Source organism: Globicephala melas, chromosome 10 (assembly GCF_963455315.2).
Source record: "Globicephala melas chromosome 10, mGloMel1.2, whole genome shotgun sequence".
Taxonomy (NCBI): Eukaryota; Metazoa; Chordata; class Mammalia; order Artiodactyla; family Delphinidae; genus Globicephala; species Globicephala melas.
The window spans coordinates 6998435-7022920 of NC_083323.1; the positions used below are offsets into that span (position 1 = coordinate 6998435).

General features: G+C 60.5%; 2 protein-coding genes across 3 annotated transcripts in view; one reads left to right on the forward strand and one right to left on the reverse strand.

Annotated features, from left to right (window-relative positions):
- Nucleotides 1-385: 385 nt before the first annotated feature.
- SHISA8 (shisa family member 8) lies at nucleotides 386-6719 on the forward strand. The gene is made up of 4 exons (XM_030855791.2): nucleotides 386-1924; nucleotides 4593-4726; nucleotides 5502-5648; nucleotides 6027-6719. The coding sequence occupies exons 1-4, from the start codon at nucleotides 1401-1403 to the stop codon at nucleotides 6419-6421; spliced, it is 1200 nt and encodes a 399-aa protein (XP_030711651.1). The 5' UTR covers nucleotides 386-1400; the 3' UTR covers nucleotides 6422-6719.
- A 2429-nt stretch (nucleotides 6720-9148) lies between these two features.
- SREBF2 (sterol regulatory element binding transcription factor 2) overlaps nucleotides 9149-24486 on the reverse strand; it is a 60457-nt gene continuing 45119 nt past the window's right edge. For both annotated transcript variants that reach the window (XM_030855788.3, XM_060306891.2), the window contains exons 12-19: nucleotides 21732-21900; nucleotides 20133-20250; nucleotides 19186-19295; nucleotides 17893-18025; nucleotides 15265-15433; nucleotides 12979-13164; nucleotides 11364-11475; nucleotides 9149-10893 (exon numbers count right to left, since the gene is read on the reverse strand). In XM_030855788.3, coding sequence (XP_030711648.3) covers nucleotides 10673-10893; nucleotides 11364-11475; nucleotides 12979-13164; nucleotides 15265-15433; nucleotides 17893-18025; nucleotides 19186-19295; nucleotides 20133-20250; nucleotides 21732-21900 — 1218 coding nt within the window. In that variant the 3' untranslated portion in view covers nucleotides 9149-10672. The remainder of the gene's footprint in view (nucleotides 10894-11363; nucleotides 11476-12978; nucleotides 13165-15264; nucleotides 15434-17892; nucleotides 18026-19185; nucleotides 19296-20132; nucleotides 20251-21731; nucleotides 21901-24486) is intronic.

Sequence of the window (24486 nt, forward strand, 5' to 3'; positions counted from 1 at the left end):
GACACGGGTTCGTGCCCCGGTCCGGGAAGATCCCACATGCCGCGGAGCGGCTGGGCCCGTGAGCCATGGCCGCTGGGCCTGTGCGTCCGGAGCCTGTGCTCCGCAACGGGAGAGGCCACAACGGTGAGAGGCCACAACGGTGAGAGGCCCGCGTACCGCAAAATAAAAAAAAATAAAAATAAAAAAAACACAGCCGAGTAGTGCTCCGAGTAGGTTCCATACCTGCCCTTCACCCTCTTCCCCCGGGCTTGAGAAAGGACCTGAGCATCCTGTGGGGACCAGGGCAAAGGATCTGCCCATGGCTCTGCCCCCAGGCGACGCCCTGCTGTCCTCATACAAGGCAGGGGCTAAACCAATCTCCTCCCTTTCACACCTGGGGTGGCGGAGAGATCCCAGGAGGGCGCCGACCAGGCCAGGTCCATCGCCCATAGGCGTGGGGTCACCCCAGGACCCCAGCCCGGTGACTGAGAAGTTCTTGGACCAGGGTGTGCGCCCCGGGGTTAAAGCTCCTCCCTAGGTGGCGCGGAGGGGACCCATACTTGGCCCTCTGCTGCGGCTCTGCTGGGAGTTTCCTTCCCACTTAACATTCCCTGCCTCAAGTCACACCTATCTCGATCGGAACCGATGGAGGAGACGGGAAGGAAGGCGGGTGGGCAGCAGCGACTCTCTGGGGCTGCTGGGTCCCTTCAGTCCCCGCACCTGTGAACCGAAGCGCTCCCGCGGCGGGCGTAATGTCCGAAGTAACAGTTCCGAGAGCCTTGAGCTGAACCTTCTGGAGCGCCAGTTCCGGGGAATGTTTGGGGGAGGCCTTCGGGGAGGGTCCCTGGTGGGGCACCCAGGCTGTGCGGGCCCTGCCGCGCCCCCTCCCTCCCGTCGCCTCGACCGCACTCCTCCCTCGGCTCTGCTTCCCTCCCGCCTGCCCCCCTTCCCCCCGCTGTCTCCCTCCCCCGCCCGCCCGAGGCCGCGCGGAGCCGGAGCCGCCGCCAGAGCGCGGGCAGCGCGGAGCGGGCGGCGGGAAGGCAGCCGTGTCCGGCGGCCCGCCGCCCCCGCTAGGCCCCAGACCCGCACACCCGCCGGGCCGGGGAGAGGCCGGGACCGAGCGCAGGCGAGGACCCGCCGCCCTGCCCGGGAGGAGTCCCAGGGCGCGGACTGGCTGCCTCGGGTCCGAGGTGAGGCTCGGCGCAGGACGCGCCCGCCGGAGGCGCGGCCCCGCGAGCCCACCCGGGTCTGGGGTCCTCTCAGGAGGCTGACGACCGAGGAGGTATCCGCCGGGAGCCAGCGCTAGGACGGCAGGGCGGGCTTGATCCCTGCGGGCGCGGGCGAGCGGGCCCGGAGCGCGGCGGGAGGGAGCCGCGGCGCGCCGCCATGCGCCGGGTGCTGTAGCCGAAGGCGCGGGCCCGATGGAGCGGGCCTGGGCGCAGGGGCTGCGCGGAGGCCGCGGCCCGCCGGCGCTCGGTCTCGCGCTCGGGCTGGCTCTGCTGCTGGCGCGGCCGCCGTCGGGCAGCGCGGGGTCCCCCGAGGCGCAGGAGCCGGCGGCGCCCGGCACGGCGGCCCCGGCCGGGGGCGACCGCTGCCGCGGCTACTACGACGTGATGGGGCAGTGGGACCCGCCCTTCAACTGCAGCTCGGGCGCCTACAACTTCTGCTGCGGCACGTGTGGCTACCGCTTCTGCTGCCACGACGGACCGCGGCGCCTTGACCAGAGCCGCTGCTCCAACTACGACACGCCGGCCTGGGTTCAGACTGGCCGGCCTCCCGCGCGTGCCCGCGACGCCACGGTGCCCCGGGACCCGGGCCGCGAACGCAGCCACACGGTCGTCTACGCGGTGTGCGGCGTCGCCGCCCTGTTCGTGCTGGCCGGCATCGGGGCGCGCCTGGGCCTGGAGAGGGCGCACATACCGCGCGCGCGGCGCACCGTGACCAGGTGAGAGCGCGCCGGCCGGGGCCGGGGTCCAGGATCCCCTCCCAGCCCAGGGACGGGTGGCCTGCCAGGTGGGCGCCCCCTCGCGATCCCTCATCCTTCCCGCCCTTCTCCGAAACTCTGGTCCTCTCAGCAGCCCCCTCCTCCAGGTTTTCCCTCCCTGCTCTGTCTCCAGGTCTCTCTCGCCCCCCACCCCCGCTTCACGGAGGGAGACAGCTGATACCGCTCTGTCTCCCCTTGACCTTCCGGCGGGAGCTGGGTGCTGGGCCGCCTTCCCCCGAGGCTCCCGCCTCCTCCGGAGTGGGCGGGGAAGGCAGGTCGCTCGACCGAGGGCACAAGATCCGCGCCTAGGGGAGGGGACCTGGGGCCCCCGAGCCCCACTAGCGCAGGGTGGAGGCGTGGGTCCCCGGGGAAGGGACACTTTCTATAGCTCTCTTGGCTCTCTCCCCACTTTTCCCTCCCTCCTCCCCTCCCACCCCGCATAGTTGTGACTCAGGCCTGACCTTATTTCCCTAGGATTTTTAAAAGGCCTCCCCACTCACCCCACTCAGTGCCCCCAGGCAGGGTCAGGGTATCCCCCTGTGTAGAAGCGGACCTGAAGTGTGTATGTGGCGGGGTACAGATTCGTTTTTGGTGAGGCCTGGACAGGTGTTAGCTGAGTTCTGAGTTTCATGTGACGTGGGGGCCACAGGACCCAGGTTCTCTTCCTCAGCTGGGATGGGGCTCTGGGATTCTGTGTCCTGACCCTGGAAGCCTCACCTGCCCCCGACACACTCACGCCCCCCCTGCCCCCGACACACTCACATGCCCCCAGCCACCCCCATCCTGGGCCCTGCACCCTCCTCACTTGCTCACCCAGGTCCCCGCTCCCTTGGCTGTGTGGGCTGCTGACATGTGTAAGACAGTCAGGCTGGTACTTAGAAGTGACAGTGGAGAGAGGCCCCCATGCCTGGGTGGGCTAGGTGTGGACGCTTCCCCACTCCTAGACCTCAAGGGCAAGAGGGCTTCCTTGGCACTCCACGGCATCCCTTGTCCCCCAGACCACTTAGGCCACCAGCTCCCAGACAGCTGTAGGGCAGAGCTGGGCCTGGAACCCTGGCCTCAGCTACTGTGCTGCATCCGTGATGTGCAATGTGGTGGCTCTCAGCCTGAGTCCTGGATGCTTCAGAAGCACGGCCTGGGCTTCCTGAGCTTGGAGCCTCATGCTGGGGGAGGGGGAGAGGACAGGGCCTGTTCTTGACCAGAGTGGGGCAGCAGGAACTGAGGGCCATGATGGTGTAGAGGGGGTGGCTGGGGCAGCCTAGTGACTCGTTCACTGGAACCCACTTCATCCTCAGGGGACCGGGAAACAATTCTAGTAATGCTTCAGGAAGAGCTGGACCACCCCTGATGTGCTGTGTGGCCCGGGCCAGTGCCTTCCTCTCTCTGGGCTTTAGGGTCCTGTGTGCCCTGACTCCTGCTTCTTATCTGGGGAGACCTGGAGCCTAACTTGAGTTCGTGTGTGGCTATGCTCTGAACCCCTGCCCTCCCCTCAAGTCTCACCCTTAATTCTGCCGTGTTGAGGTTGGTGGTCAGGGAAGGCTTCTCAGAGGGTTTGGTGAGGAGTCGGAGTCTGTCTTTGGAGAAAGTTTTTGCAAAGGTTCAGAGGCATGAAAATTGCTCAGGTGTTTGGGAGGGCTGGTTGGTGACTGCTTGCTCGGAGATGAGACCACAGGTGTGGGCAGCTGAGGAGTGGGCAGGGCATGAAGGTCAACTCAGGCAGGCACTAGGAGACTTTCAGACCCTGCCACATTGCAGCCAAACTGCGCCCACCCCAGGTGTCCCACCTCCAGTGTGCTTCTTCATGAGTCAGTCATTTGAGGCCCCAGCTCCAGGAGGGAGAGACCAAGCTAGGAGAAAATCATGGGTTCCGTGCTCTGAAGGCAGCTGGGCTGAAGGCTGGGTCTGGCTGTCTGTGGGGAAGGCTCAGTCGGATTCCGTCACAGCTGGGTGGGGGCTGGGTGTCCTGGTAGCCAGGGAGGCGGCTGCCCAAGGTCACACAGCCTTTGGTGCGGGGCTGCCACTGCAGGATCTCCTGGTTCCTCCTTCCCCTCATTTGTCTGTCCTCCGTGCTTGTGCTGGCAGCTCTGTCCCAGAACCCAGCAGAAGCCCCTGCTGCAGGAGGGGCGTTAGGTAGGCAGGTAGAAAAGGCTTCCTGGTAGAGGAAGGGTTTTGGTGGGGTTTGAAAAATGAGTAGGAGTTTTCCCGGAGGAGATGGAGGAAAGTAACTGATGCCAGAGGGAATGGCACAAACAAAGTCCAAGAGCCTGATACACTCACAGAGCTTGTGTTGGGAGAGGAGGCTCAACATGGAGGGTCTGGGGGAGTGGACTCCAGAAAGGGGAGGAGGGGAGCCTTTGGAAAATAAGGTGGCCTTGGTTACACGTGACCCCATTGGTTTCCTGACCTACTCTGAGAACTGGCCATGTGGAGGCTACAGGTCGTGCCTGGGAGGGGAAACTGGATGTATGAGGTCAATCACAGGAGAGAAGGGGTGCCAGAGGGGTTGAAAGAGCTGCCCAGGGCCACACAGTGAGAAGCGATGGCTGGGGCTGGCCTTTGATAGACCAGACCTGGCTGATGGGGAAGCAGGAGGCATTGAGGGCTGCTTGTCACCACTCTTTCCCCACAGGACACTGACAGAACTTCTGAAGCAGCCTGGCCCCCAGGAGCCACTGCCTCCACCTCTGGACCCACCTCTGGGTAGCTGTGTCCAGGTGCAGATGGGCGATGGCCTCCCCCGGGGCTCCCTCCACAGGAGCACAGGTGAGTAGACTAGCGGGAGGGTGTTTGCTGATCTACAGCACAGAGCCGCCCTTGTCTGAGGAGGGCCTGGGAGCAGGGGAAGGGGTGTGCTGAGGCTGTGAGCTGTTTCCCAAATAGAAGTGAGCCGCCTGCCTCTGCAGGTGTGTGAGTGGGCAGTGGGCAAGCTAGTCAGCTCCTCTTGTTGGCCAGGGTCCCTCGACGGGTCCTGCAACGTCCAGCCTCAGGGACTCTGTGAGGAAGGTTCTAGATTCGGGGATCCCCAGCTCAGGCTCTGGGGTCTGCCTGGTTCTAGGCTCTGGCTCAGTGCCCTGGGGTCCGACTGGCCCACGGCTGTGGCCTCCTGTGGGCCTCTTCCTTCAGGCTGGTGCCTCCCTCTTGGACTCCTGCTGGTGAAGCAGGCTTGACAGCACCTCCCCTCCCCCCAGTATGGGTTCCAATCCTCAAATATTCTCTTCATCTCTGGGAGAAGCAGGTCCTGGGCCTCAGTGCCAGGCTCAAACGTTACGTGCTGGCAAGTCTTTTGTTAGATGAGCACCGGCTCAGGGCTGGCCACTGTTACTCACGTTATTCTGAGCCAGGCCCTGTCCTAGGCACTGGAGAGTCTGTCTTCAAGAGTCAGGTTCTGCTCTCAGGCTCCAAGGCGTAAGTTCATAAGTCATCTCACAAGCTCTCATTGAATCGTAGCTGGGGAGTGGGCTGCGAAGAGGTGGTAGTGCAGGGGCAGGGTGACCTCCGGTCAGCGGGCCGAGTCTCATCTCCTCCCTCCCCCATCCAGACAAGAAACGCCCCATCAACGTGCCCCTGGCTTCGGCGACAGCGGGCCCCCCGCGCGCCCCGCGGCTGCAGGGCGGCGGCAGCCTGACGAGGCAGCCGGACTACGCCAAGTACGCCACCCTAAAGGCAGCCGCGCTCAAGGCCGCAGGTGAGTGGCCAGGTTTGTGCCCGGAGCGCCGGGCCCACCGCACCCGGGGTGTCCAAGCTCCAAGACTGCAGGGCTCGGGGTCCCAGTTCGAGTTCTAAAGTTCCCAGCTTCCGCATCGCGCCTACGCCAATCGGCTGCCACGCCTCGGCCGTACCCCCCCCCCCCCCCCCCCGATCAGGCCGCCTGTCTGGGACGCCGTCGCCGAATCCGGACCCGCGGGCCTAGGAAGCCCTAGTCTCCAGCGGCCTTTTCCCGTCCTACCCCCTCCCCGGTGGGGCTTAGACCCAGGCCCCTGCGGACTGTCCCAGCCGGGAAGCTCTGAGGCCCCGCCCCCGGAGCCTGACCACGCCCCCGACCCACGCCCATCTGTCCCCGCAGAGGCCTCCCCGCGGGACTTCTACCAGCGTTTTCCCGCGACTGAAGCTCCCCCGCCGACCCTCCCGGCGCGAGCCCGGAGGCCCCCCGAGGACTTGCCTGCACTTCTCGACGCCTGCCCCTGGGCCCCGCCGGGCTACGTGCCCCCCGCCGGCCCCACCCCATCGGGCCACTACAAGGCCTGGACGGACGGCCGCCCGGCCCAGCCCGCCCCCCGCGGCCACCTGGCGGCTCATGCCTCCTCAGCGCCCCGGAGGCCCGGCGACGCACCCCGGCGCCAGTTCAGCGTGGAGAAGCTGCCCGAGGCCTTCAGCCCGCAGCCCCCTGGCCTTTATGGCCGCGCCAGCCGCGGACCCAGGCACCTGAGCACCAACAGCAAAGCCGAGGTCACCGTGTGAAGAAGAGGCCGCTCGTTCTGAGGCACTGCACTGCCAGGAGCCCTCTTCTGCCTGGGGGACTCGCCATGGGCTTGATCGGGGGGCCCAGGCTACCGGAAGGAGGGGTGCTGGCCATGAAGGCCAGCCCTTCTGCCTGCCCACTGGACTAGGAGCCTCGGAGCCTGCAGGGCTCCTGGGCCCACTTGGGTAAAGCCAGTGGTTCTGTCCTAGGGGCCTTAGGGCCCGGTTCCTTGTGTAAATAAACCCTTTTCTGTGACTCCCAACCCTGAGAATAAAGGAGCCCCAGCTTGGCTCTGCGAGGCACTGATGGCGGAGGCACTGGTCATTGACGGGACAGACGGCAGTGCCGGCAGAGGGCACAGCATGTGCAAGAGCAGAGGACTGCTCCTGAAAGCTGGTGGGCAAAGGTTCTGGGAGCCAGGGAGAAGTAGCCGGAGAGGGTGGTCAGGGCTGAATGCCAGGCTTAATGTCCACACCAGTAGGAGCCACGGGAGAGGGCGCAGTTAGGCCCCAGCCATCTTGAGGCTGGGCACAGGGGAGAGGGCTGGTGGGCTCCCGAGGGTCCATGCCCCTTAATGGAGGTGAGCCCCTTCCAGCCGGTCACCTGCTCTACAGCTTGAGTTGGCTGAGCCTGGCTGAGCCTCATTGACATTTTCTGGCCCTGGGCCGGCCCCTGGGCTGTTGGCCACTTGGCCAGTCTGGCCCAGGGCCACCCCCCTGATGACTGTGGGCTGTGGGCCGAGTAGACAGCTGGTACTCAGGATGGGAGAGCCTCTTCCCGGTGGCTGCTCTGGGGGAAAACAGGGATGGGGATGCTGGACCCAGAGCCTTGGCAGTGCCCCCACCAGGGTGCTTACCCCACTCATGCTTGGCACTGCCAGCTCTCCCACTTCCTGCCAGGCAGGCTCCCAGCACCTGGCCATGGCCCAGGGCATTGCCAACAGCCTGCGTCCATCAGGTTCGTCTGTGCCAGGCACTGATGGGGAGCTTGAGGGCTGGGTTATGTGTGTGACCCCATTGTGTGACCTCAACAAAGTCTCCCTCGTGTGTACCCTAGGCACACGGTATACTGTTTTAATAACAGTGGCCACCATTTGCTGCTATTTCTTCCATTTAATCCTCACAAAAGCCCAATGGGTGTGTGGCTTTTCAGAAGAGGAAACTGAGGTCCTGAGACCTAAGTAACTTGCCAAGGTCACCCAACTGACTCCAGTTTAGGACTCTTCCGTATTCTGCAACCACTGTGAATCTGGTGGTGGGATGGCAGCAGCAGTCGGTGTGGGGGAAGAGGGAAGGTTGTGTGTTGGCAGAGGGGCCCTTGCTCCCAGGGTACAGGGAGTCTCAGGCCTTCCTCCTGCTGGCTGGGCTGCCCTGAGGCCCCCAAACCCACCAGCTCTTCACCCATAGGAGGGTCCACCTTGCTGTTTCTTCCGTCGGTTGAGGAAATCAAGGCCCAGAAGCCCGCGGGCAGAACAGAGCCCAAAGCCCATGTTCATGCCTGCAGTGAGGACGCCCATGGCTTACAGGGAAGGCAGCCCTCACACCCTCAACCCAGGATGGGGTTGTCCCCGGGACTCTCCTGCAGCCGTACAGATACGGCTGGGGGAGGGGGTGGGTGCTGAGCCATGGATCCTGCAGAGACTCACAAAAGGACTGGGTTCCTGGGCACGTATCAGCCACCCATGGCCACCCACCCTGGTGACATAGGCCCTGGCTAGGCTATGCTGGGAGGTGGGCATGACCTCTTGGTTCATTCTCAGTCCCAAGGGCCCTGGATCTACATCCCAGGGGACCAGGCCTCCACTGAAAACGCTGCTGTAGTAACTGTGGACAAGGACCAGCTACAGCTGCCAGCCCTGCCCCGGGCTGCTCTGGCCCGTGGGACGGTGTGGTCTGCTGTGACTGCCCTTCAGAGAACGGAGTGGCTTCGGGAGCTGAAGGGACTTGGCCCATTTCTCAGCCAGGCCAGGTCATGGACCATGCACTTCAGCCCCCAGGCGTATCCTGATGTGGCACTGCTGACCCCACCTCCCCACAGGGCCCAGCACTCCCCCATCCCAGCCCTCCTTGGGGTCCCGGCCCCTCACCAGCCTCACTAGGCCCTCACCATAAACTGGCACTTCACGTGTGCTGTGTCGCTCAAACTGGCCAACAGCCTATGGGGACTTTGTCAAACGCAGGGACTGTCAGCCCCATTCTGCACACATGGAAGTGGAAGCTGAGGTGATGCGTGCGCCCCACCCCCCCCGCCCCATGCAAGGGGACCCAGCTGGCAAGTACAGGAGCTGGACTTGGATGTGACTTGCAGGCCACATCCTCAGAAGCTCACTGCCTCCCGGGAGACGGGGAAACCAAGGTGTGGCCCACCCAATAGGGGAGAGGTTCCTCTCTGAGGGGTGAACACAGAAGGGCTTAGCATCCCAAATCCCAAAAAACCCTGCTGTCCCCTAAACAGCCAGCTCTGTGTCCGGCATACAGTGACCTCTGACCCCAGCAACACCAATACCCCTTTTATCCCAGGTTTGTCCCAGCCCTGGAGTGTGAGCCAGGCAGCCAGCATTGGGAGGAAGGGGCCAGGTGCATGGGCAGACAAGGAAGGTCCATCAGATTGAAGCCCCCTGGGGCCTCTCAGCAGAGAGGGAATGGCTATCCTCAGTTCTGACCCACTGGAGGCCGAGCCATGCAGTCACCACAGCGGTCGTGCCACAGACCCTCACACGCCTCACGCTGGGTGGTACCAATCTGTGTTTATTCAATAACCTACATCCAGGACACAGTGAATGATTCCACATCAAGGAAGCCATAGGTGTATCCCCCTGTTCAGTGAAAAAACAACCCCCCCACCCCTAAACGAGAATGAGAAAAGGCACAGTATATACACATGACACAAAGGCTGGCTCACCCAGTGGGCCGGGGCCATAAATTACAGTTGGGGGGGGGGTGGGCAGGAGAGAAAAAGTGGGTGAGGTCCAAGCTGACTGTTCCAGCCTGCACTTGGCCAGAGGAGCCCCTCCCTGCTGTGTACCCCCATCTGTGCTGGGGTCCCGGCCCACTTTCTGCCCCAACCAGCAGGCCCCGGGGTACCAGGCAGCCCTCGGGTCCCAGGAGAAATGGCCTCCGGGTAGGCACCAAGCCAAGGGATCCAGAAAAGTAGGACCACTTTTCCCTCCAGGGCCCCCCGCTCAAGGAAGGGGGCTTCATTCCTAGTGCCCACCTTGGGCAACACTGTGCCCACCCTGTAAAGGGGCTTGTCACTGGGGAGGGGTTGGGGTCTGGTCCCTGCCACCCTGGCTTATTTTCAGGTCAAGAATTAGGGGTAAAAACAGACTATGGAGGTAGGAGTTGGGGTGACAGGGAGCTGAGAACCCATGAAGGCCCCTGGTCCCCAGTCCTTACTGGGTGGCTTCATCTTTCCCAACCCCCTGGGACTAACCCAAGGTTGGGCTGACATCCCAGGGGGCGGGGGAGTGGGAAGGAACAGGACACTTAAATAAGATACCGTTTATTTTTTAAAAAATTAAAAAATTATGCCGACATTAGTTCATCCATCCCCAGGTCTGCCCCCTACCTCCCACCCACCTCCCAAGGGCTGGGCTCCCTCCTTCCCTGGCTCCTGTGTGGTAAAGAGAAAACAATGGACTGGCTTTGTTAGGCACAGGGGAGGGGACGCAGACCCAGGGAGAGAAAGAAAGATGCCACAGCAACTTAGCCCTGCATCACGGCAACCCCAAGCACACTGATATAAAAACATTCGTAGAAAAAGGGGGGGCGTGCTGGGCACAGTGCCAAGGGTGAAGCGCTCTGGTGCCCAGAGACCTAAGTCCCCCAGAGGGAAAGCCTGATAAACAACCAGGAAGCAGGAAAAGGCGGGGAGATGTTCACAGGAGAGAGTGTGGGAGGGCTGGAGGCGGGGCTGGGCAGCTTGGGAGCTCCCCCTGCCACTTCCATGTCAGGGCGTCCCCAACTCCTGCCCCGCCCTGACTTTCCTCTCTCAGACCCACTGGGGCCTGGACTGTGGGCATCTATCCACAGCAGCTTTAAGGGGCTCTGCCCAAGGGGCCCACTAGCCTGAGGTGGTCCAAAAGCCTTGGCAGGTGACAGCTCAGAAGCCACGGCTCATCCCACAGCTCCCAGAGGGAGGAGGGAGACTGGGAGGCAGAGGAGGAGGGAGAGGAACACAGACAGAGGGAGGAGGGAGAGAGAGACTGAGAGACAGAGGGAAGTGGTGGCCGAGATGGGCAGAGCCGGGGGTCAGGAGGCGGCGATGGCAGTGCCGCCCCCTAGCTTGACAATCATCTGCTGGCAGTCGCTGCACGAGCGCCGGTCGCCCACCTTCTCCAGGGTGCGGGCGGCCTCCGCCAGCAGCACCGCCCGCTGGCCCGGCGAGGAGAGGAAGGAGAGGGGCAGGTGGCGGCAGGCCAGCAGGATGGCGGTGGCCCGCTCTCGCTGGCCGGGCCAGGCGTCCGCCTCTCCTGTGGGAACATGAGACACGCACTCGCTGAGATGAGAGCCCGCCAGGACGCAGGCGCTGTTCCCAGGGCTCGGTGTGAGCTGGTTTATTTAATCCTCACACCCCTCAAGTGAGGGAGGTTCCAGTGCCCTGCCTAGTTCACAGAGATGAGCTGCACCCGAGGTGCCACAGGCTATTACTCCGAGGCGGGGCCGAGGTGTGGCCCATCAGCGCAGCCGTCCCCTCCTCACTCGGGGTTGGACCACGTGACAACGCGACCAAGGCTGTCCCAGCCCCACAGCACCTCATGGACCCTCCCCCGGCACCCACCAAATCAAGCCTCGGGTTTCCTCGGTTCTCGCGCTGCCTCTGAGAACCCTGCAGATGCCGAGGGCAGGGCAGGGCTGGGCTCCTCCCCCGTTTCCCCGCCCCTCCCCAGGCAGGGCCCGCCCAGGCCGCCCAGGCCGTGGCGCAAGGTGCCGGTGGGCTCACCATGCTTGGCGTTCTGAGCGGTGCGCCGTCGCAGGCTGTGCTCCAGCAGCTGGTGGGTACGGGTGGGGCTGGCCCCCGCCATCAAACGCACGGTGGCTTCATGCAGGAACACCTGGGAGGTGCAGGGGGACACAAGCCGGGCGTCCTTACCTGTCTGTGCCCCAGTAGATCTCTCTCTCTGCAGCATCTCGTCTGCCACCCGAAGGCACCCCTTCTCCTCTCCACAACACCCTGCCCTGCTCACCCCTTGAAAGCAACCTCTCTCGTCCTCACTCTGACCCCCGACACAAGCCAGGCAGGAAAGGGGAACACAGCACAGGCCACCTGGTGGGGCAGGAGCAAGGCTGCGAGCTGAGAAAGAGGCCAAGGGCTGCCTCCTCTACCGCTGACCTGGAGCGCCAACGCGCCCTCTGGGGTTGGAAAACAAGTAGCCTGGGGGGACCCGCACTTCGCTGGAGGCTGCCTCCAGCTGGAAAACAGGACAGAGGTGAGGCAGGGACAGGAGGGGCAGGGGGACGGCTGCGCTAGCACCAAGGACGTTCAGGGTCCTGTTGCCTCCTGTTTCTTCAGAAAGGAACAGAGTCCAGAGGTTTCCAGGTGAAAGTCTGCAGCTCTTCTGTAAATACGAGTCACTGGGGATGGGGGGCCAGGCCTAGGTCTCTAATTTCTTAACATCTCAAGGTTCTTTTACACCTTAACATCTCAGTGTGTGAGGAGCGCTGCCCTGGAAGGCACCGGGGGAGGCGGTGAAGGGCTTCCGCAGGTGGCAGTCTTTTCTGAGGAAGCCTTTGATGGGGGCCACAGTGCCTGGGGCACACTTCCTCTTCTCCACGGTGAGGGGGGTGGCTCTCACATGACTGTACTCCATCTGCCGTGTCTGTCCTGGCTCGCTGCACACAGGGGCCACAGCGTAACCCTGCGAGGGCCCCACAGCTCCCTAGGGTGGGGGCAGCCTCACCCTGAGCCCTTCTTTTTCGCACCCTTCCCTCCCCACACTTCTGGCCTTCTCGCTTGAATTTCTGGAAAATAATTCAGGCAGCGAGAACATGCTGAGTATATTACCCTAATTACCAATAAAAATAAACCAAACAATGAAATGATTTGCGTCCAGCAAGCCCAGTTACACATCTGCCCCCAGAGCTTATCTCAGACCATGTAGCCATCGCCAAGGGGATGTTACGTGGGGCATCGGGCAGCAGAACCAAAGCCCCCAGGGGCTCAGAAAAAGAATGATAGGCATGTCTAGGGGCATTCTGCTGCTCTGATACCAATTATGAAAGCCAGAGTAGAGAGCTTCCTCATGGCCTTCCCGCCCCTCTCCGCTCAGGCTGGGAGCCCCTTCTTGCTCCCACTGCCCCCAGAGCCCCCCATTCCCGAGTTTAACTGGTGAGGCGCATTCTGTGTTGTCCTCTGTCTGCGGCTGTGTGGCCTGCTCACCACCACGCTCCAGGGCTGGGCACACAGCAAGTACTCCACCAACATGAGCCAAACAAAGGGATACATGGCACCCAGCCCAGTGCCTGATAGCTCAGCTGACCTCAGGAGACCGACTCCACGACCCCAGGCCAGTGCTGTGCGGGGTTCTGCCCTCTCCCAGCAGCAGGCCGGGCCTCACCTTGCGGTAGGCCGGGCGGAAGCTATGTGCCAGCCTGCGCAGGCTGCCCAGGTCCCGCTGGAAGCCAGCCAGCTCAGCGCCCGACGCGTGGTAGGTCTCACCCAGGGCCTGGCTGGCTCCTGCTTGTTTCTGCCAGAGTGCTGTCCGCAGCGACAGGAGCAGGTCACAGGTCAGCAGCTGGACCACCTGCAGGGTGGGCCACGAGGGAGAAGACAGGTGACTGGCCGATTCCTGGGGCAAGGATCCCAGCCCCCACCAGGCCCTCCCCAGCCTGACACCCGGCAGCTCCGGGACGAAGGGCGGAGCCCCAGACGCGGGAGCCTGGAAAACACCCCACAGGGAGCAAGAGAACACCTGGAGAGTGAACTTAAGCTCACGGCATCTAGTCCCTTCCATGGCCCCAGGTGGTAGCTCTGTTCTCCCATCTTGCGGGTGAGGAAGCTAAGGCTCAGAGAGAGGCTGCAGGCTCATGTAGGGGACACAGTGGTGAGGACACGGGCCTGATAGGAAGTCGCAGGTCCCTCCCACCTCACAGGAGCCCTCTCAAGGCTGGCCGGGAGGCTGAGATACTCAAAAGGTGCCTTGGCCCCATCCTTCCAGTGGAATCCAAAAGCCTGAAGTGGCAGCACAGCCTGGAGATGGAGGACCAGGGAGAAGAGGCTCGCTTCAACAGAGGGCAACCAAGGCCCGGCCCAAGTGGCCTCTGGGGTCAGGGAGACAGGAGCCCAACAAGGCAGAGCCGCAGAGCAGCTGAATGCTTGGATTTGGATCCACTGACCCAGATCTACCCTGACATATGACCAAACCTCCCTGAGCCTGTTTCCTCACCCACAAAACGGGCACCTCAGGGCTGCAGTGAGCATCACATGAGAGAATGCGTGGAGGCAACATGCCCGGCCTCAGAAGCACTGGCCTCAGCCCACACTGGCGCCATTAAGCACAGATGCCGCCAGGCGCCAAGGCCAGGCCACCTGCCTTGCTCCAGAGGGCCCTCGGCACCAGGGAGCAGCGCTTCTCGAGATGGGTCACATGCAGCCCTCAGGCTCTGATGGACTCCCCCAGGCCATTCCTCATCTTGTGCAGCCTGGCTTTCCCCTTCTCCAGGGTGCTGGACCTGGGGAGCTCACCGTGCTGCCCCAGACCTGGACCCTGCCTTGAACCTGCACGTTGGCTGACCCTCGGCCACAGTGTTTTTTGGCTGCTGACAGCTTGGTGGGGGGGACACGGATGAGGTCTCTCTCCTCAAACAAAGGTGGCACTTCTAAGAGGTGGGGTAGCAGCCTGGGGCTGAATTCTGCCCCCGAGGGAGGCCAGCTTCTGTGGAGTTCCCTTCTTCTAGGCCCATTCTCCCACGCAGGAACCCCAATCCCAAGGGTGCCCGCAGCCTCTCTCTCCTTCCCCAGACTAAGCTGAGACAGTCTAGTTCTCACAAAGACGAACAGTACTGGACACCAGCGAGGAATCGCACAAAGCGAGCTGTGGCTCCCCTCGAGCCTCTGGTCTTGGGCCCTGTCGGCAGGCACACTGCCTGTCCTGTAGGGCTGCCTGCTGTCCTGGGTTCACCCCAGAGTCCGCGGCCACTGATGACCTCTAGCCAGAAGTGCCAGACCAAACCCTAGTGAGGGGCTCAGAGCCGGACCCTCCAGGACACACCTCCTGTCTCCCTTTCTGGAGTGAGACCACGCTCCTCCCTGCGAACAGATGATGCTTCACCTTCAGCTGCGTGCACGCCTCCCCTCCCCTCTCCTGGATGGCCCTGCCTTGTGACCCAACAGCGAGAGCAGAGCCCTCTGACAAGGCCTGGCTGGAAGTCTCTCGAGGGCTGGGCAGGCCTCTGTGATGCACTGTGGAAACATTGCATGGGTACCGCCAGAACATGCAATGCAACTACAATGCACCACAGCTGCCCGCTCGAGGGTGTGCAGCCAGCCACGGGGGTGCCCAGGACGCTCAGCTGGCTCAGGATGTGCATGTGAGGGGGCCCGTGGGGGCCTGGGGAGTCGGGCAAGCTGCCTGGAGCTAATGCAGAGCCCTGGCCAGCTGAGGTTCGCCTGGGGCTGACCAAGCTGAGGGCCCGCAGGACCCAGGACTCAGGTGGGAACACGTTTGTCCAAGTACTGAAAGGAAACCCACCTGGACCCACAGCCTACGATCTGGGGAAGGGGGCTGCTTGCCTGGTCTGTCTTTCGCACAGCCCCATGGGCTGGGTGGGCTCAAGGCGGGTCAGAGCGCTCTACCCAGCAGAGCTGAGCACCTCCCCGAGGGGCCAGAGAAGCCCCCACTCACATGGCTGAGGGCTGGGTCGCAGGCGGCCCCACTGACGTTGAGGCTGCTCCACAGGTGGCCACTGGCCCTCTCGCAGTGGCAGAAGGAACTCTGCTGCCCGTCCGCCTTCCCGGAGAGTGAGGCGTGCATAGCTCTGCAGGTGTGGAAGACGGCCTTCACCAGGGGGCTCCTGGGCGGTGAGAGAGGCAAGAGGCAGGATGTCAGTGCACGTCGCCTGTGGAGAACGAAGGGGGAGCCCAAGCCGGAGACGACTGCCCCCTCGCTGCTGTGACACGTGGGTCTGTCTGTTAAACCAAATGCTGCCATCATAATTGTTCCAGATCCCCAGCTCCAGATCGGAAATGCCAGCCCTGACTGAGGGAGGCTTCCCACCCCTAAGCACCTTCCTCATTCAAGGAAGGTTGACGGCGTTCATTTCCTAGTGAAGGAGTCTGATGATAAATGCATTAGATGCTGACTGCGTAATGCCAGGTGGTGCACGTGCCATGAAGGAAAGTCACGCAGAGGAAGGGGGTGGCATTTTATAAAGGATAGTCAAGGACGTCCTCTCTGGAAAGGTGACACTCGCGCAGAAGGAACCTGAGGGAACTCCTGAAGGAACCGGGGAAGCAGGAGTGTGGATTTCTAGGAAGGAGGGTTCCAGGCAGAGAAGCAGCATATGCAAAGGCCCTGAGTGTCTGACACATGTGAGAATATCCAGGAACGAGCATGGCTGGAGGAGGAAGTGAGGGGAGCAGAGGGAGAGCAAGCTCTAAACAAGGCCCTTCTCAGCCTGGCTCCCATCCGCCTCTGACCCTGCTCCAGGCTCCAGGCAACCGAAGCTCATCTCCTCTCCCTTTCTCACTCCTTGCCTCTGCTGACATGGGTGCCTCTGCCTGGAATACCCTTTCTCACCATTTCCCACTTGTCTCCTGAGACTTGTTCCACCTGCCCGGCCCTCTGGTCCGCCTTGTCCTGTCCTGCCCCCCACAAGCCTCCTCTGGCTGGCCCCCGGGTCAGGCCCCCTGGCTCCCCCAATTATGCGCCTCCTTCCCTCACCAGGCGCTGTGCGAACTCCCGGAGGCTGACCGGCCTCTGGCCCGGAACCCCTCCCAGCGATGCGCCGGCTGCTTCACGGGAGCCGAGACTGGCCTGGCACAGGCAAAGGCTCCCACAGGAGAAGGCGCCGAGCAGGGCGGCCACTGTCTATTCGCTTACGGCTATAACTTGCTGTCCTGTTCACTGCCGCCTCCCAGAGCCCAGAACGCAGCCGACACCGAGTACGCCCTCAGCTAAGTATTCGCAGAAGGAATGACGGAATCATGGAAGAGGTACAGGAGACCCCAGAACGCGGCTCGTGGCCAACAGGAAGGGATCAGAGACGCAGGCTCAACCACCAGGGCTGCCACTAAGAAGCCGCCTAAGATGGTCATTCAAACAATCTGTGCCTCAGTTTCCTCATCTGTAAAGTAGCCACAATACCACTCGCTGCTACCTGTGGTGACGTACAGTACTGGTCCCATTATCTGCACCTGTTCTCTAACGGCCATTGCCCCAGAAGCCAGGTGTTCAACTCTTCGGAGAAACTTAGCCTCGTTTCATAGAGCAGGTCAGGGAGACAGTGGGGAGGCTGGGATTGGGGGAGGGGTCCCACAGCATCATTATCCCTAAAGAGCAAAGGGGCCCCAGAGTGACTGAGTTCGGGGGAAGGAACGCCCGCTGGGGGTCTCAGCTGCACACTGGGGCTCTGTTCTCAGAAGTGAGGTGACTTCAGATGATTTGCCCGCTGAGCCTCAGTTTCCTCAGGTGCGTTGGCTGGGAGAAAACACACACAGGGTGGGCGCTCACTGGTCAGGGTGCTTAAAAATGGGTTACTTAAATGAAACTGGAGTGTCAGACCGACTTTAGGGAAACTGCCTCAACCTGCTTTTCTCAGCTCCCTCCCGCTCTCCTGGTTAAGCATCTGCTCAGCCTTGGCTCTGAGGAAAGACCCAGTGAGGCCTTTCTGTCTTGGAGCATTTTACCATTTCTCTCGAATGGCAGAGGATGTCAGGGACACTGAGATCCAGTCAGAAGCAGCCAGGACACTGGCGGGCTGCTCGTCACTACGGGCCAAACGCCCCCGAGAAGCAGGCGTAAGTCCCCCAAGAGGACAGTCAAAAGCTCTCCGGTGATGCCTTGTGCTAAAGGCCTGTTTAGTGATAGCGCCGGAGGCGGGGGGGGGGAGGGCGGCGGAGAGGAAACTGGATGCAGTGCTGGCACCTGAGAGAAGGATCCTCGGGCCTGCACAAGCCGGTGCTGGCTGTAAGCCATCAGCACCCTGCCCGGCTCCACCGGGAGCTTCTGAACATGCTGGGGGCTGCCGGCTCTCCCCGCCCATCAGGCTGTGCAAGGAGGCCCGGAAGCAGTGTGGACCGCTGCTGGGGTGACACACACGGACAGACGTGCTCGCCACGTTTGGTCTCTCCATGGTGCCCTCACCCCCTCACTTCATCTCTCCATCTGTCATGTAGTCCCCAGGCTGCCTGACCCTTCACCCAGATGGCCACCCAGACCTGCTCCCTCCCACTAACCCAGTGAGCCTGGCACAGCTGGCGCTGGGGACTCCCCTGGAGAGAAGCAAGCAAGTGGTCAAGGGGGGCTACGCACTCTGTCACTTCCAGGGCCTTGGGAACACGCTCCACTTCGGTAAAGTGAGCGCGCACAGCTGCGTCGTCTCCCTGGAGCCAGCTGATGGCCATGGTGATCGCGGATGTCCACCACCGACAGACAACGTCTGGACCTAGAGGTGAACAGAACCAAACGCTGCTCCAGCACCCACAGAAACCAGAGCCTGCTGGCTGAACCTGGTTCCCATCGTTCGTGCCACCTCTCCCTCCTGGCGATGGGCTGGGGCCTGTGGGCTGCCCTCTCACACGATTCTGGTGGGAGCGCCAACCAGCACCATCTCAGACCACATTTGGCAATCTGTACTGACAGCCTTAAAAACGTTCACTCCTATTAACCTAGTAATCCCATTTTTTTGGCAATCCATCACAAAGCAATTGGCCTAGAGAAAAAAGGCTCCACGAAGATGTTCACTGTGGTGTTATTTTTAAGTAAAAAGCTGGAAACAACCTAAACTTCCAACAGTTGTGAAAAGTGGTGTTTCCAAAGTATTTGTAGTAACAGGCTCAGGTTACAATCTTTTTAGTGTTTTCCTCTCTGAGGCTAAGTTTTCTCAGTGAACCTGTACGATGAAAGGCCTAAGAACATGTTCTTTTCTAAACTCTGAAATAAAGACAGGCCACGAGGTCAGTGGTCACGATGGGGCGGCTGCTTCTCTGGGATCCTTCTCTCTCTAGGGAGAGCGGCCAGAAGGGAGCTCCGTGTCGCTGTCCCCCAGCAGCCTCAGAAGCGCAAGAGGTGACAGCTCGTGTGCCATCACCCAGATGGCAGTTTAGAGACAGAAGCAAAGAATGTCCTGGTGACAACTCAGTCGGTGGTTGTGCTGTGCCACCCAAGGCAACGGGTACTGTAGCAATACAGGTGCCCAGATGAAAGGCCTCTTTGGCAGAGTGTCAGACCCAAGAGCAGCCCCGGGGACCACTGTGTATTGAAAGGTGAGCCCCTCCCCAGTGCCCGGTGCCGGGACCACTTGCTGCCCGTTCTGAGCGTTGGGGAGAATTCCTGACCTGCCCCACCCATCCAGGGCCCAGCGAGGGCACTGACTCACTCATCGTCACACTTCTAGGAGAAGCATGATCTCCTGGCCCCAAAACGCTGTCCAGCACGGCGGAACTGTGCATGAGGGCTACATGGGGGCTGCAGATACACACCTCAGATCCAGAGAAGATTCTCGAGTGCAGACTCATAACTAACCCTGGACCCTGGGACACAAGGGCTGTGAAAGGCTGAATCAAGCAACCTGAGGCCTGCGGAGCTGCCCCACAAGATGCTTACCAAGGGCTGACTTGAGCACGCAGCTGCTGGAGAAGGGGGCGGTCACAATCCCCACAGAGTCCACAAAAGAATTAAGTAACTTCAGGTACTCCAGAGCACTGGAGAATTCACTAGGAAGAAAAGAAAGGGTCCCACACACATCAGAATGTACACAAGGACCACGCTCATGGCCTGGCTGGTCAGCCCCCAGCTCTGAGACCCACCACACCAGGCGCCCCGAGCTCTGCCTCTCACACCACTCACACTCTCCCCAGGCTGCCCTGACACCGGTTCTGACACTCTCCCCTCTGCCGGGAGAGCCAGCTTTCTCTTGCATCCCTCGCCCTTCAAGACCTAATTCAACTGTCGTCTCTGCCCAGAAGTTTTCTGACCTCCCAGGTAGGACCGCCCTCCCCTCTCCGCTCAGGTGCACTCCAGTCAGGACCTGGGCCGTGAACCAGAGTGACCTTGGCCCGTCTGCCTCTCAGGTCTGACTCTGTGAAGGAAAGACTGCACTCAATAACTCTGTAAGAATAAGACACTGTCTGACACACTCAGTACAGGTCGGGGTCCCACAAGGTGTCTGGGCCAGAGCGCCTGCCTTCTGCCGAGCTCCCCACATTCCACTCCACACCCTCCACAGGCCACCCTTCCCCTGGCAAAGAGCAAAGCAAAAGAATCAAATCCCTGACTGCTCCGAGAACTGACTCCACTTGGTGAAGGGATGGGTAAAAAGGAGAAAAAGGCGGAAAGTGATACCCTTGGTCTGGCAGTACAAGGCAAAGAGGCCAGGTCAGAGCCCGCAGAGGGCCCTCGCGGGGCTGCCAGGTTCAAGAAGTAAACATGAAGGAATCACTGGATCTCCCTCTTGACCCTACACTAGGGCTTGTTTCCTTCTAGGCCTCACAGCCACCTCTGCGCTTCCCGGGCAGACGGCCCGAGGCAGGGGCCCCTCCTGGGGTCAGTACCTGCTCTCCTCTTCCTGGTCTGCAGCTTTCTTCTTGGCCTGAGGTTTCACCAAGGACTCCACAGCTCGCTCCAGCAGGTTCCTGCAGAAGGCCTGGTGCACCTGGGCGATGGGGTCGGCTGAGGAAGAGGAGGCAGGCCGGGAGAAGGGTAAGTGGGTCTTACTTATGGGCTCATTTTGCCTTACAGAGAAAATAGAGGGTGGGGAGAGGAACCCAAGGAGCAGCTGTCCCCTCGGAATCGGGGCAAACGTCCTCAACAGACCCCAGCACTGCTTGTTGAACAGTCAGAAGGTGGGGATGGGGGTGGGGAGGGGTGGGTCCTGGACTGGCTCCGGGGGCGTGTGAGGAGTGCTGTGCCTCCTGGCGCAACGGCCAGCGCTTCCGTTCAAGGTTGGGAGCTGTGTGGCAGCCACAAGCCTCGTCAGGAGACAGGAGATGGGAAGGTGGACAGTACACCTGTGCACGTCTCAGGGACGGCCTCTTCTCCTGCGGCCCAGGAGGACAGCCAGCAGAGGGGCACGTGGCGCCGGCTGCTGCCTGGCGGGATTAGGGAAACGCCGCTCCCGCTTACCAGAGCCTTTGCGTGAGGCCTGTGGCTGGCAATCGTCTGGCTGAGCCTATTAAACAAGAAGCCTTGCAATGCTTGTGACAGCTGACTGTCACCGACAGGCCCCCCCAGCTGGCAGGGCGTCACCAGCCTTCCCCTCACTCACACGCCACAGCCGTGTGGGTTTCAATTTGACAAGAGCGGGGAGGCAGGACACTTATGAACACATTCTGGGCGAGAAGGCCTAGAGCCAGAGCCACCAGAGGTGAGAGAGCCAGGGGCAGTCCACGGCACAGACAAAGCAGCCTGGCGACGCAGCTGAGATTTACGATGGCTTTTGCTTTCATCCTTACTTTCTGGTGGTGTACATCACTCTTCCTTTGAGCAATAAAGTTATTAAAAAGAAATGACGGTGGAACCTCCCTTCCCCACAAAATGTTTGACACACACCCCTGTACCTGCAGGACATGTCTGACTCGCCCCAGACTCCCGGTTCAGAGAGAGGAAAAGCGCAGAAAGCAGAAAGCCACGGCTGCTCAAGTCTGAGCCACCCCGAACAGCCTCTCCTGCTCCGAGGCCGGGTGCGGGGACTCCAATCACTGTCAGACACCGGGGACAGCAAGCCAGCATCGCCTCCCAACGCCTGGAGCCCTGTCCCTGCCACCACTCTGAGCACTTGATGACCGTCTGTCGCCTGTTGTTCCCTAACTGCTCCGTCTATGTCTGTCTGCTTTCCAGGGGGAGCGGGAGATTGGGGCCAGCAAACAGCAACTCCACACATCCTCTGAGTCTCCAAAGCGCCCAGAACAAGGGCAAGATTCCAGCTGGTGCTCAATCACCATTAGTAACGTGTGGCGGTGTGACTGATGTCAGGACCACGGGCTCTGCATGTCAGAGAGAGGCGAGCTGCAAACCCAGCTTAGCTGCTGACCAGGCTCATGACCTCCCTGAGTTTAAGGAAAACATGGCTGAGGCATCCTGTGTCCCCACGTGTCTGGAGTGTAGCCACCCTGTGGTACCGGTGGCTCTCATAGCTGCACAGGTGCTCTCACCTGGGTTCCTCTGGGCACAGTACAGACTCTCCTTGGCAGCCGACTTCACGGACCAGCTCCGCTCCATGAAAAACTTCTGACCCAGGGGGTGGCAGAGCCAGCGCAGCGAGTCGGGAACAGCGCTGCGCTCGGGGCCACACAGGCTCTGGGCGCGACTGAGGAAGTAGCTCTGTGGAAGGACAAGGACCACGGTGACAGCAGGGTGGCAGAACGCTGGCTGCGCCACCATGGTGGAAGCAGACTGGGGAAGGGAGGTCAGCAGGAGGGCTGGGGCACTCACATACCTGGAAGGAAATGCCCTCACTGAAACCAGGGCCATGGCCCTGGTGGAGTCTGCCGGGCTCGATGACCGCATACAAGCCCCAGCTGGATGGGGGTGGGGCCTCAAGGCACCCACGGGGGCCCGGCTGCACCCTGTCCTGTTGGGTCTGCCTAACCCGACTCGAATCTTGTTCTGGGCTGTGCTGGCATTCAACTGCAGAGCTGAGGAGGGCTCTCCCAGGCCCCTCGCGGCACTTTAGCCCTCAGCCCCGTCAATGGCGCTGCACCCTAGCCAGGTGGCCCACTGGGTCCTGGGACTTTTTCTCATCTGTCATTTTAATTACATATCTTTCAGAGTATTTTTAGGCAAAACCGTATTCTGCTTTGACTAATTTTCATCTCTTTTACCTCTGAGTGTGAAGCGTTTAGAACAGGCGCCCAGCAAGTGGTCAGTGACTGTTATTTACCATCACTGTCACTCTAGAAAGCACTGGAGTGAAAGGGCAGCCCTGAGACTCGTCCAGCCCCCTAAAGAGAACCCCCTGCCATCCCTGGATGAGTCCTTGACGTGAACACCCTCTTTGCTGGACAATTCAAAGAGCCAGTGCCCCAGTTTCCCAGGCCCCTCTTCTGCCCACAGGATAACATCACTCCAGGGCCCCAGGAATAAGAATTGTAGGGACGATGCTGTCTAACCATGTTTTCAGAAATTGTGTCATTTTTTGAGTAAGGATATCTTTATTCTAAAACCCATGTTTTCCAACCCATAAAAACCACTCGATACAGGCCAATCTGAATGAGAAGCTCAGCAGAGAAGGATGGAGGGAGAGAGAAGCGTGAGATGCAGGGAGCCCAGAGGAGGGGCTGCTGGGCCGGGCAGTGGACCTCAACCTTTACACTGCAGCCCTCACCTCCACAACGAAGGTAGCCACCTCCTTGTCTGGTTCAGTCTGATGGTTCTGACCTTTACTGGGCTCTGAGCAGCCATCAGCTACTGTGATGGCCTCAGAAGACTTGAAGGCCAGGGTCAGAAATAGCCCTGCCAAAGTACCACTCAAGAAACATGGACCAAGGAGACTGGCTTTCTTGGGGAACCTGGTGACGGCTGCCTAAATCCAGAAGAAAAGGACCCGGCCAAACTGTTCTCTAATGTTATCATGGCACTCACAGGACCAGGCGGGGCATGTCACTTCAATCTCTAATCACAGGGCCGGCAGCGCTAATGGCCTTTCCTCCTCTTTGCTGATCACCATACTTTAAAAAGGGGACTGGAGAGCAAATGTAGAGAATTCTATGACCTTCTCCTGACCCTCAACAAAGCCCTCCCTGGATGTGAGCTTGTAACTGCAACGGTCAGAGAACAGCAGCTGAGGAGCCTGAAGGGGACAGAGGTTGGGGGTGGTTTGGTGGTAATTCCAGGCCCTTTGAAGACTGCGAACCTTCTAACAGTTGCCCCCAGCTCTCTCCTGAGAGCACATACCTGACAAGCAAGGGAGCTTGATGGCTGCTCCAGGGGAAATCTAGGACCACTGATCCCTAAGAAGGGCCCAAGCGTCACCAACAGAAGCAGAAACAAAGCCTGGTTAGGTGATATTGCAAGAGGAACCCAGAGAAGCGATTTAGAAAATCATTAAGTTAAAATACATTTTTAAGCTTAATTCTTAGAAAAGAAAAACTTTAGTTATAACACATCTCAGCAGGAGGGGGAGCTCCAGTTTAGTGGTTTGAATTAATAAGAAATATATATCCTGGGATAGTCATCCACAGCATGGCTTCTAGAAGGGAAACTGAGAAAATAACTTCTGTTGCTCTTTTTTTTTTTTTTTTAACAAATACATTTATTTATTCATGGCTGCGTTGGGTCTTCGTTGCTGTGTGTGGGCTTCCTCTCTAGTTGCGGCGAGCAGAGGCTACTCTTCGTTGTGGTGCGCGGGCTTCTCAATGCGGTCACCTCTCTTGTTGCCTAGAGCACGGGCTCTAGGTGCACAGGCTTCAGTAGTTGTGGTGCGCGGGCTCAGTAGTTGTGGCTCACGGGCTCTAGAGAGCAGGCTCAGTAGTTGTGGCTCGCAGGCTCTAGAGCGCAGGCTCAGTAGTTGTGGCACACGGGCTTAGTTGCTCCACGGCATGTGGAATCTTCCCGGACTAGGGCTCGAACCCGTGTCCCCTGCATTGGCAGGCGGATTCTTAACCACTGTGCCGCTGGGGAAGCCCACTTCTGTTGCTCTTTTAATTTTCCTGGTATTACCACCCCATGATCATTTCCTAAATTTTACAGACACCAGAATTCACTCAAGCTGGGGCTGAGGAGCAACCTCACCACCATAACTCATCTGCTGATTGCTGAATTGAGCGGCTGTGGCAGGAGACTCAGAACTGTTTGGATCCTGAGGGCCACCCTGTACCCCTGGGCCAGTTCCAACTCCAGGTTACGTCCTCCCACTCCAGTCCGACTCGGCGGTTCTCAAACTGTGTGCCAAGGCACCCCAAAGCACCG

Bases quoted from the DNA above. Each gene is read 5' to 3' on its own strand.
- SHISA8 (XM_030855791.2), top strand. From the start codon at position 1,401: ATGGAGCGGGCCTGGGCGCAGGGGCTGCGCGGAGGCCGCGGCCCGCCG. The intron at 1,925-4,592 runs GTGAGAGCGCGC...CTTTCCCCACAG, and splicing joins GCGCGGCGCACCGTGACCAG to GACACTGACAGAACTTCTGA. The intron at 5,649-6,026 runs GTGAGTGGCCAG...CTGTCCCCGCAG, and splicing joins AGCCGCGCTCAAGGCCGCAG to AGGCCTCCCCGCGGGACTTC.